The 12,702-nt window shown below is 39.5% G+C and overlaps 1 protein-coding gene and 1 long non-coding RNA gene across 2 annotated transcripts in view; one reads left to right on the top strand and one right to left on the bottom strand.

The window, feature by feature from the left end:
• The window catches only part of LOC127354537 (uncharacterized), a 520,620-nt gene that overhangs the window by 196,418 nt on the left and 311,500 nt on the right, over positions 1 to 12,702 (bottom strand). The window lies entirely within an intron of this gene.
• Positions 1 to 12,702, top strand: part of syne3 (spectrin repeat containing, nuclear envelope family member 3) — a 51,700-nt gene that overhangs the window by 4,463 nt on the left and 34,535 nt on the right. Inside the window, exons 3-6 of the mRNA XM_051383619.1 lie at positions 374 to 546; positions 1,938 to 2,247; positions 5,841 to 5,996; positions 8,535 to 8,885. Of these exons, the coding sequence (XP_051239579.1) occupies positions 374 to 546; positions 1,938 to 2,247; positions 5,841 to 5,996; positions 8,535 to 8,885 (990 nt within the window). The remainder of the gene's footprint in view (positions 1 to 373; positions 547 to 1,937; positions 2,248 to 5,840; positions 5,997 to 8,534; positions 8,886 to 12,702) is intronic.

Below are 12,702 nucleotides of genomic sequence, written 5' to 3'. Positions count from 1 at the left end.
AGGTTGATTTATAACAGTAGAGAGTGTGTTGAGAAATTTTCATCCAACAAAATGTCAATATTAACAGCAGCCTTTACCTTTATAATGGGTTGACTTATTCTCCAATAAGTGTTTAAAAGTTCTTTAAATATAAATCCTTTTTTGTTTATAAGATAATGATACTTTCTTTGGTTCAAAATTGGTTCAAAAATTAGAACTGAGAATAAAATAACTAGAAGATGTTACTCAGGAAAAGGACAGAAAATGAAAGTCAGTCCAATGCTAATTAGTTTTACCATTTGACAGTATTTTTATTTTTTGAATGTTGAATCTACAGGTACATTATGTTTACATTTTGTATGGACTAACTCTCTGTGCCATGCTTTATGTATAGAAAATCCATCAGTCGGAGCACGAGGGTCGTGTGAAGATGGAAATGGCGCTGGTGGCAGCCGAGAACCTTTTGCAGAGCGGAGACGAAGAGCTGAGAAACCACACCCACGCTAAGCTCAAAGACCTGAAAAGCCTGTGGGAGGAGACCAGCACCTACATCATCCATTGCCACAGGTGCAGCACCTCAGGAATACACTGTGTGTTGGGATTCGCAGGTGTTTGGTTCATTAGCCTTGAGGGCGGCTTTGGCTGCATTCAGCCGTAATGCTCTGTGTTTAATAGCTACGGATGTGTGTTTTCAGTTAATGGTCCACACCTGAACCATCAATGAGTCTGAAAAGCCTTGTGCACACACAGCATTAACAGTTCAATAATAATACAACAAATAAAATAATACAAAATAATGTAAGATTTAATTAGTATCACAATGCCACTTACAGATCATATGTTAAAAGATTAAGGCTTCAGAATGTGTAATAATAGTGAAAAAGGCATAATTTTCCCAGACATCTTAGAAGTTGCTTTCATTGTACAAACAGCAGTCAAAAACCCAAAGACATTCAGCTCATAATGATAGAAAAACAAAAAACAGCAAATCCTCTCACTGAAGAAGCCACAGAGTATCTGATTCATTATTTTTCTTGATAAATGACTTTTAAGTCTACCTCTACTCCAAAATCAGTTTTTCTTATTGTTCCTACGGTTGGATGATTGGGCATCTGGAGGGAGTCTTTAAGGAAATTCATTGATTGACTTACTGATGAGTTTACTAATGCTTTCATCGATGTATGTATCACATCTGGAAGTTTTAGAAGGACATAAAATGATTGAAAGCCAGTCTCCATTTTGAAGTATCTTTATATATAGAAACAATGTAATGGCTGTAATAATTCTAGATTTTGATTATAATTATAATAACTCATAGAAAGTGGATTGGTGCGTCTCTGCCTGAAATATTTAGTGTTTTTAATAACATCAGCGTGTGAGCTAGCTGAATGGGAGCGTTATGGGTGTGTTATCAGGCAGTTGTCACTGTGTTGTTGACACATCTGGTTTGCACAACATCTGAGGTTAATTGACAAACAGCTGGTGGCTTATGATTGTATGTTAATGTTAGCTGCTTTGCTCAGCAAATAATTGGCTATTTTGTTAAAAAGGTGACTAAGTAGGAAAGAAAATAAGACCCAGTTTGTATAAGAACTGTGGGGGCTCTGGCTTAGGAGGTAGAGCGGGTCGCCCACTTATCAGTAAGTTGGTTGTTTGATCCCCAGCTCATCCCTATGCATGTTTCTGATGAGCAGTTGGCACCTTGCATGGCAGCAATCAGTGTGTGAATGGATGAATGTGACATGTAGTGTAAAGTACTTTGAGTGGTCACAGTGGCCGCTTTTAAAATATTTGACCTATATCAAACAATTTCTTAACAGTTTTCTGAGGTTTGAATGTTGGACATGGACACATTGTGATTTAGATAATATTTCAGTTAATTATGTATGTATTACAGAGTTAAAACATATTCATATGTAGTAGTTAACTGTTCTTCATGTGTTTCGCCTCACACCTAGCCGGATCGAGTGGGTGTGGCTCCACTGGAGCGAGTACCTAAAGGCCTACGAGGAGTTTGAGCTGTGGCTGACGAGGCAGCAGCGCAGCCTGGACGTCAGGGTGGAGCTTCAGCTGGAGGTGAAGGAGAAGCTCTGGCAAGTGGACCAGCAGAGGGTGGTGGTTAGCGACATTCACAGCCAGGCCACACTGCTCGAGAGGCTGCTGGACGAGGCCGCTGCACTACACAACAGGACCCAGGACCCTAGTGTGGAGCCCCAGGCCCAGGAGAGGCTGCAGGAGGCCTACAACAGTGTCAGGGACAGAGCTGAGGTGAGGAGCTTATTTATATGGTCAGACTCTACTGCAAGGTGTGCGTATGCTTAGAGGCATTGAAATAGATTTATGGATCTCGCAGTCCTGTAGTTTTGTGTTGTCAGTTGAAACCTATAACATATTCAAAAATACATAATCCAGGGTTCCCACGAGTCCTGCAAATACTGGAAAACATGGACATTTCCAGTCATAAAAACAGCTGGAAATTTGATTGAAATTTCCAAAAATGTAGGAAATAATTTATGTTGTCCAGGAAATGTTTCATTGTATTTTACCCCCTTACTTGCCTACATAAACCTGGGCCCCTATTTTATTTGAAACTTGACTGTTCTTAGGTTAAGCTGCATTAAAACTGGAGTTAAACGTGTCAGTACTCTTATTCATATTACGATTATATCATACCCTGATAATCAAGGTCATATGCTTTTGTGCTTCCTGGGTTAAAGTCATCCTGTTTTAAACATCAGCCAGCAAAAACAGATCTGCTTGCTCATGCGTGAGTCAGGAAAATAAAAGCTGAAACTAGTTATTAGAATTGTGCGCACATCACTGCCTCAAGACAGAATATGTGGGTTCACTGCATCCATTGAAATGTACAGTACATTGCGTCCCGGCTGGATTGCACACATTTTGGTATACTGCCGAGTTATTACATGTAACAATAGGTTTTATTACTGATTAATCTTGTGATTACTTATTTGTTTAAATGATTAATGATTTAGTCATTTAAATGTCAGAAAATATTGAAAAATGCCCATCACAACATCATAATGACTTCTTCATGATAAAAGTTTGTTTACCTAACCTGACTGCGAGACGTCGTTGGAAACTGTTAATACTCGGTACGTGATTAAATGTTAAATTAAACTGTCTATCACAGGCGAACCAATCACATCAATGAAACATATAACGTAGTTTAACCCTTTAGGCGCCAGGTTTTATTTTTAAAAATACTAGATTTTGACATCTAAATTTCAGGAGGCTCTGTCTTGAAAGTGCTTCTGAGATAGAGACGAAGTGTAAATGAGAAATATTGAGAATGACCTAAAGTTTATCTAGGGAATAAATTTCCCCATCTAAATTGCATATTATGACGTCATATGGCGATGGCCATATTGGATTATGTAATTTCCATGAAATACCTGATATTTTGAAAGAGTTTCTATTTGTTATGTTGTCCACATATCAAATGAACAGGTAAAAGTAAATTGTATGCCAACAGTCGTAAACTGGAACTATTACTACACCACAAAACTCATGTAAACAGTAGGCGTTTTTATGATTTTTTTTTTTTTTCCACCACTGCACGCATGGACGCACCGTGACCAGCGCGTAGAAAGAGTGAACACTAATTTTGCAGCCGATCACCTTCTCAGCAGATCAAATGATACGCTGCAGTCTGCCCCTGTCCTTGGCAGTGGCAGATGGTGATAGAAGAGGTGAGGATGGACTCGACTCTTTGGCAGGTTGAACTTCCTCAGCTGCCGCAGGAAGTACATCCTCTGCTGGGCATTCTTGGTTGAGGTCCTGGGTGATGATGGTACTCAGGAAGCGGAAGGACTCCACAGAGTCAACTGAGACTTCAACAACATTAACACTAAAACAACAACAACAACAGAGCAAAAGTTACAGCTTACAAGTTTGATTTGGGGTCATGGACAGCCGGTAACGTTATCGATCCATCACTGAGCTTGAACCTTCGTTGCTAGCCCGTTATTAGCCCTCGTTACTCCGTAGCAGTCCATAGTAAAATGCCCATCAGAAAAAAACTTTATCTACTCAGCTCTTCTGTCCTCTGAGGCTGGGCGCCGATGCAGAGATTCAGTTAGTGTGGAGCTGAGTAGATGTTCTATAAGTTAAGCATCTGTCTCCAAGTTGAAGTTGTGAATACAAGATTTTTCTCCTTATTAACATTACATCAGCTATTGGCCACTGAGAATTTGACTGGACAAGAGCATGTCGGCCAACCCACCAGAAGGTGTGCACCCCATTTTTTCTATCAAGGAAAGCCTTCAGTGGCGCTCTTTGCTATTCTTTTAATGAAGAAATACTCTCCAGTGTTGGCAGTGTGTTGCACGTGCTGTATAGTGCACATTTGGTGTTTGCAAGATATACGAAACAAACAAATGTTGTAAAAGTTATTAATTCTTTTTGCTTTAATGTTGTGTCACCATGTGTACCACTTCACACTGATTTTGTGCCATGCAACCACCACCATATACTGTGGTTTGTGCTCATGCATGTCAGCGGTTGGGGTCTTGCACACAGCCAGCCACAGCCCTGCTTATGCTGATGCAAAGGAGACTCACAGGCTTGTGGTTTATGTAAAAGTGCACACAGATCAGCATGAACGTGTGCAGAATAATACTTACAAATACAAATAAAGAAAGGAGAAGAAAAGGAAAGGAAATGAAAAACACTCAGAGATAAAATGAAAAGAAAGCATGAAATGGAAGCATGTTAATCCTCTTGAGTAAAACAAAAGAGAAGTCCTTTGTTGGAAGGAGGAAGAGCTTTGTAACAGGAAGCTTGAGAAACACTTCCAGTTGCAGTAGCAGTGGCTCGAATCAGAGACTTCCCATTTTTGTTATGCTCTTATTCATGCACACACACACCTACACATATATACAGTATTGTTGATGAAGTTTAGTATGTAAAGTTAGTCAGCATGTATGTATGTGAACCAGCTGGAACTGTAGTCATTTGGTCAAAAGGCTGGAATGTTTCCACTAGGGAGATGCTGGTGTGTGAGGGGGAGGCTATCTGGTTGGCTGCATACGAGTGTGTTGGTGGGATTTGCATTGTATTTGGTGACATTTTGAATCGAAGTGCAAGCATACAGTATGTGCCCACAAATCAGTGAGACCCCAATTTACATTAAGAGCGAGGATTTCAAACTTCAATTCCTGTTTACTTCTACTACTTTCAGGCTTTCTCCGAGTGAAGCCTCGCAACTGTACATAAATCTGAGGTTAATGAAAAGCATGCTGGTATTTATTCTGTGCATCTTTAATCAGATCCAGACGCTGCAGAGGGAGCCAACATTTCTGACAGGAATAATTTACATTCAGAGTAAAGATGCTGTTGGATTAGTCAACATTAACGGATACATGCTGGCTGCTTTTCTCCTCCGTGGGCCACACAATGAGACTGCTCTTCCTCTTCCCTTTTCACACAGCTCTTTCAAATGTCAGTCAGATTTAACCACACACCCACGTCAGTCTGAACTCACATCACACATTCACAGCCACCAGTCTCCCAGCAAAAACTGTACTATTGACTCCAAATGGGAAAGTTGTGATTTAAATAATGCTGTGTTTTATAGGATAATGTTTCCTGGAAGCACCTCCTCCCTGTGAACTGGCTCCTGTTGGTAGTCTCTGTGTTTTCCTTTTTAAAATTTCAACATGCACTCATGAAGCATGTAGTTGAAGTAATAGACAAAGTAGAGTCTCACAGGAGAATACAAATTCACATTCAGGCTCCTCGCTCAGATACCCGGAATGTGAAGTCTGTGATGTGCACTGAAAGATCATTTTGAACAATGCCATGCTAAAAATTACCACGAGGTGTGTCCCCCGCTGTGCTAGGAGCGCCTGACGCAGCTTCAGAAGATTGCTGTGGAGCACCAGACGTACCAAGGCTGTGTTCAGAGGTTCCAGTCCTGGTTGCTGACAAAAACCAAGGAGCTGACTGATCTGATGGAGAAGGAGGATACGGCCGAGGACAAGCTCAAAGCCTTACAAGTGAGACTCACTGAAAGTGAATTAGGAAGCTGCTGTTTGATGTCGCCATGCTGATAGTCTCAAAACTGTTTGTTTGGGGAAAAGGGAGAATGTAAATAATAATTTAAAAAAATGTAAAAATAAATATTCTGGGCTGTGTAACATGCACTTTTGTACTCTAAATGAAAAGTCAATTATTATTATCATCCTCATGGTAAATGGTGCCACTGCAGAAAAACATCAAAGGAGCATACATGTATAATAAAGGTAATCTGTAACATTAAATGGGAAAGCATAAATAAAGACATGGAAATAGTCCAAAATCTGAAAACATACTCCCCCTTAATGTTACACACTGGACCTTTTAAAAATATCATGACTCTAAAAAAAACGTAAAAAAAATGCATTGAGTAAAATTAGGGATGCACAAAATAGATTTTTTTTTTTTTAGCTGATAAGATAACCATTCATTTTAGTTCATGACCTGTACTTTTAACACACCTGAGAGTAAGAAAGGCTGAGGATTTAATATTCCTTTCCTAACTGATATCACTACTGTTAACACAATAAGAACAAACAACAGTTCTCTGACTCTTCAAATGTTCATTTAGTTTTTCTAGTACATCAAAAAATTTCACAAAAAACTTTGGCCTTCATAGAACATACAACCTAACAATTGTTTTGCACAAGAATTCAAAATAAATACTTCTTATTATGGACCGTTTATTGTCTGTAATTGAATTATCAGAATAATTCACAAGTATACAAATGTCCCATCATCGACTGATAATTTATCGGCCCAGATAATTATTGTGCATTCCAAACTAGAATTGCATTTAGATAATGAATAAAAAAAAAACACTGAAAAATGTTGGTGGCACAGTAAAGAGAGCTGACCTAAAATGAAGGGCTTGTGTCCCTATAGTGATCAACTATACTACTTTTCCCAATAACTAGTAGTGTAACTAATTACTATTTGACTACTATTTTTACCCTTATTATATTTAAAATCCAACGATCCAATCACATCCTTGGATTATTTTTTGTAATTGTGAAGGAAACTGGTTTGGAATATGGAAACATTCAGCAGCTGGAAATACTCCCAGTTACCAATTTTGTAAGGAGTAGAAGAAAAGTAATATAACTATTAGTGTAATTAAATACTGTTGGCAGTGAGTAATAAGTAAAGTAATAATATACTTTTGAAAAGAGTAATGAGCTTTTGACTAACTATCCCCACACCGGTCTGTCATGCGTGCTATGCACCAGTCTGTGCAATGATGCAAAAAGTAATAATAATCGATGATTGCCCTGAAATGCATTCAAACTAAAGTAACAAGCCTGTTTTGAAAACGTAAGGAGTAGAAAGTACAGATATTGAAGTTGTAATAAATAATAAATAAATACTCTAATACTTTGAAAAACTACTCAAGTACAGTAATTAAGTTAAGTATTGTTAATTTGTTGCTTTCCCAATCTGCCGCCCTGGGATATAGAATTGGTTGGAACGGGCTCACAAAAGAGCCTCTGCAAGACACTGCCGGCAGGCGGCCACGTGCTGCAACAATTGCTCTCTCCTCATTGGGAGCAACTGAATAAAGACACTGGTGCTTAACGCTATATGGAGACGAGCCCTAAAACAGACACAAAGTGGATTCTATTCATTGTATTTGTACAGGTTTTTACAAGGCCTTTATTAGCAACTGCCCTTTATTTCTTTGTCAGAATTTCAGTAGTCAAAAATATTTCATGTTAAGCACTGTAAAAATAAACCTTCTAGAAACATTCATTCAATCAAAATAAAATATTCTTGTACTGAGCAACACAATCTTCCTGACCTCTGGGGCTAGGTCACTTTACTGATCTGATATGAATAATTAAATAAATAAGACACAATTTCTTCCAACAACATAATAGAAATAAGTGACTTTTTCTTACATGAAGGCACAGGCAGCATTCTTGTTTTTAATTAAATGAATATGAAAAACATTTCCAACACTGGGACGAGGCTACTGTCTCTCAAACTGAGAAGTGGTGTTACTCTTAAAATAAGGAAAATAATCTGTTCCTCTCCTGAGATATCATGCAAACCAGTGTTGTATCTTGTTACTGCTTAAATCTGGTCGAGGCAGACGACCACCCACCTAGAGCTTAAGGGTCTGTCAGCGGTTTCTGCCTTTTAACAGGCAGTTTTTCCTTGCCCTTGTCTCCAAGGTCTTGCTCATGGTGGTACTGTTGGGTCTCTGTAAATAATGTTATAAGGAGTTCGGTCTAGACCTGCTCTATTTGAAAAGTGTCCTGAGATAACTTCTGTTATGAATTGGCGCTATACAAATAAAATTGAATTGAATTAAATTGAAAATTGAATTAAATGGAGCTCAATATTAGCTGTAATATCTTGTTAAGACAAAGTTAGTTTTTTTCTTCAAAACAGATTCCTTTTCTAATGCAAATTGATTTTTGAATTGATTTGAAACCAAGTTGTATTATATTTATTCCAGCTGTACCTTTTGTAATCCAAGCCACCACATTGTAATATTTCTCCTGGCCCTGTTTCAGGCTCTGGACGACAGCGTGGCTGGTGAGGAGAAGACCCTGCAGCACATCGAGGGTGTGGCGGATGCGGTGAGGGGCAACACCTCTCCTGCGGGTGCAGAGGTGGTGGTGGAGCAGGCCGAGGAGTTGAGGCTTGGCTGGCAGAGGCTGAGGCAGGGCCTGTGTGAGGCAGAGGAGGGCCTGCGTTGCAGTTTGGACTCCCACAGCCAGTACGTGACCAGGTGCCAGCGGCTAGGAGAAGACATTGGCCACCTTAGGGCGATGCTGCAGGGGATGGACCAGGAACTGGAGAAGAACCGCGAGGCAGAGGACCACACCGAGGAGCAGATGGTTGGCCAGTGGAAGAAATATACGGTAAGTGTTTTAAACATATCAGTAGTATGTTTAAAACACTTCAGTAGAAATGAAGTCTAGATGCAGGAAAGTTGACTACACAAGAGGTTTCTGGCATGTAATTCCCATAAACTTCCAAGACTTGAGAGTGCAAACACAGTCAACAGAAGTTAAAATTCAGATATTATGATGTCAGGTGGATGTACTGTATGTGTGTGTACAAGATATGACTTCAACTGACTCTTCCTGACACTTGTTTTACTTTTTACTGATTGTGTCAAATCTATGTAGACAGAGGGCTTTTGGCTGTCAAGTACAGCAGAGGAAACCACACTGCTCTTCTTGTTAGGGTTTGGCAATGTAATGATATTTACTGTGAGACAACCAGTGGGCATTGGGTTACTTAAGTAACCAGGTTAAAAATAAATACTTGTATCTATGCAGCAGGTCAGTAATGATGAATGAGATCTCAACCTTATTTTGGTAACATGGATTTCTTATTTTAACGCTCTTTGGAACTATTTTAAACGTGAGAAATCTCTCCTTTCATCCAGCCACTCGTGTGTTACTTTCCCTGAGTGCAGTCTTTTTGTAAAAATCCGATATTAAACATCTCCAAGAAATCTGCATGCTCCAGAAGAAACCAAGTATCCCCTAGCTTTTTTTTCTATATTATCTATACATTTAAGAAATCAGTTTACTGGAGAAAGCTAACTATAACTACGGTTAAGTGCATGTAAATACAGATAAGTTAGACTAGCTAGTTTCCCCAACATCAATCAAAAAAAAGCAACAGTTAGAGCTATGAAGTTCAGAAATATAACATCCTGTGTTATTATTTATAAGTGTTGACAGTCCATAAGTGTCAAATAGAAGTTTGACACCCAGTTGTGGGTTTGAGTTCTTTTTGCTTCAGCATTGTCAGTTTAATCTACTCTTCCCAGCATACCAAAATATTTTGCACTCTCCTCCCCCTATCTTTTCTGTTTTTCTTGCTATTATCCAGTCTTCTCCACAGCCTTCATTTTGATGCCTTCTCTTGATGCCTTTCCCCCATACACAAACATCATTCCTCCTCTTATAGAGGTGATAAAATCTACAGGCCCTGACATGATGACTCTTGACTGGGTTTTTTTATCTCCATCACAGTATATTTTACAGCCTATCTCACATGCCAGGAACAGTAGAAACAGAATCCAGCAGCCCCAGTGGAGCTGCTTTGTCACTTTAGTGGATCCTCTGAATGCCTCAGAGAGGTGTGGTACAGTAGAGTCACAGTCAGATCATTATTTCTCCCTGGGTGCCGCACACTGTGACATATACCAGATTCATCCACCTATGTTCTGACAAGTCACTTGTGGCTGTGGATCAGTAAGCAGTTCCTTACCACTGAAAACAATGGGGGGGGAGACATGCCAAGCTTTGCCTCTACAGGATATAGCCTTCACATATTTTTATGTGTTTGCAGCCTGTGATAAAGGGCAGAATCAGCAGGAGACAGTTCACAGAGAATCTTCTAGAGCAGCAGTTCTGTACCTGTGCACCTGTGGAGCTGCTTCTATAGGGTGTGACTGGAATGCCCCGGTGGACTCATCTGTCTGTCATCTACTACAATCTAGGCAGGCTGTCACCTCGCTGTGACACAATGTGTTTTCACTTTTAGTTGGAGACGTCTAATGGATTGTAAACAACTCCAGTTTATCTTCATTGCAAAGATGCCATTGTGGCTGAAATAATTTACTACTCAGAATTTGCATTGACAGGTAATGGAAAGACATGCCAAAAGAATTACAGAACATGCTTCATTAATGGCCTTAACCTTGTAGAACAGCTGTGTGCTCACCAGAGCTGCAACAATTAGTCAATTAAGTTGTTGTATTAAATGAATCCACAACTATTTTGATAATCAATTATCGTTTTGAGTCATTTTGGAAGAAAAAATGTCCATAGTCCTCTATGACAGTTTAGGTTGGGGACAAAACATGACATTTGAGGATGTCAGGACACTAATTAAACATTTTTTACAATTGTCTGACATTATGTGGACCAAACAACAAATTATTTGAGAAAATGTTTTATAGATTTATTGATAATGAAAACAATCACTAGTTGCAACCCTAGTGCTAAGCCCTATTGGACCTTTCCACATTTTGAAGTATAACAACCAGGAATTCAAATGGATTTTATTGGGTTTTTTACCATTTGATTAACACAACATGCACAGTGCATTGAAGGTACAAAAATCAGACATCTGTTGGATGCAAAAGAATTCACCCCCCTTGAGTCAATACTATGTAGAACTATTACAATGGAAAGGCTTTTGGGATTTGTCTCTACTGGCTGAGCACATCTAGAAACTGCAATTTCTGTCCACTCTTCTTGGCAAAATAGGTCAAGCTCAGTCAGATTGGATGGAACAGCAATTTTCAAGTCTTGCCACAGATTCTCAGTTGTATTAAGGTCTGGGCTTTGACTGGGTCATTCAGTGACATTCTTTGCCTTAAACCATTCCAGTGTAGCTATGGCTGTATACTCAGAGTCATTGTCCTACTGGAAGGTGTACTTTGCAAAGTCTCTTGCAGCTCTTTTGCTACCTCTAGTTGGTCGTTTTTCCCACTCACTGGTTTATATCCTGGTGCAGAGAGAGGTGCTGTGAGTAGAGTTGAGCCAAGCCCTAACTGAGTGCAAGATGGATGGAGCCTTGTATTTGACTCCATCCCTCTTTCCCTCAATCCTGACCAGTTTCCCAGTACTTGCCAATGAAAAGCATCCCCACAGCATGTTTTATTGGGGGGTGATGTGCTCAGGGTGATGTGCAGTGTTGGGTTTCTGCCACACATATGATTTGGACCACGGCCAAAAAGTTACATTTTTGGTCTCGTCTGACCAGAGTACCTTCTTCCTACATGTTTGCTGTATTTGCCACATGGCTTTTGGCAAACTCCAAACAGGATTTGTTATGACTCCAGATTTGTGGAGGGCACAGCTAATAGCTGTCCTGTGGACATATTCTCCCACCTGAGCTGTGTCTCTTTCCAGCTCCTCCAGAGGTACCATTGGCCTGTTGGCTGATTCTCTGTTTAAAGCTCTCTTTGCCTGCTCCGTTAGTTTAGGTTGACAGCCTTCTCTTAGTGGATTTTCTGTTGTGCCATATTCTTTCCATTTTCGAAAGATGGATTTACTTCATGAGATGTTGCCTTGGATATCTTTTTTTTACCACCTAAAACTACATAGTACTTCTCCACAACTGTTTAATGGCCTTCTTGATCTTTATGATGCTGATGGTTTAGTAATGTTTGATGACAAACTCTAAGGCCTTCATGGAACAGTTGTATTTATATTGAGACACAATTTGGACTGGACTGTACTATTGTCAGAAGACAGTTGCTGTGCATCTATTAGTTATTAACTAATAGTTTATCATTAGTATTAATTAGACTGTCAGGATATAGTGAAAGTTTCAGCAAATATAACAAAAACATATACAACAGTTCCACTGCAGCTTTAAAGTGTATATATCTAGCTCTATCAGTGGTTAGATTTGTTAATGAAGTTTGATCACATTAGTGCAGCTTTGCTTTTCATTGGACTCTTTCACAGATGTGTCATAGCAGGGTAATAATCACTGCCAGAGCTGATAAAAGTAATTATGGGTATGTTTCATTCCACCATGCCAATTAGCAGCCACTCACAACAATACAAATAATAACACTGTTGTTTACTCATTGTTTATTATGTGCAGCTGTATCATTTAGTCCATTGTGACATTAGAAATGACTGCAGTCTGTTTACATGAGCCACTTCCAGGGCTTTGGTATTGTGCATTCTGGCTGACTGG

Source organism: Dicentrarchus labrax, unplaced genomic scaffold (assembly GCF_905237075.1).
Source record: "Dicentrarchus labrax unplaced genomic scaffold, dlabrax2021, whole genome shotgun sequence".
Taxonomy (NCBI): Eukaryota; Metazoa; Chordata; class Actinopteri; family Moronidae; genus Dicentrarchus; species Dicentrarchus labrax.
This window is presented reverse-complemented; position numbering and strand designations above follow the sequence as displayed.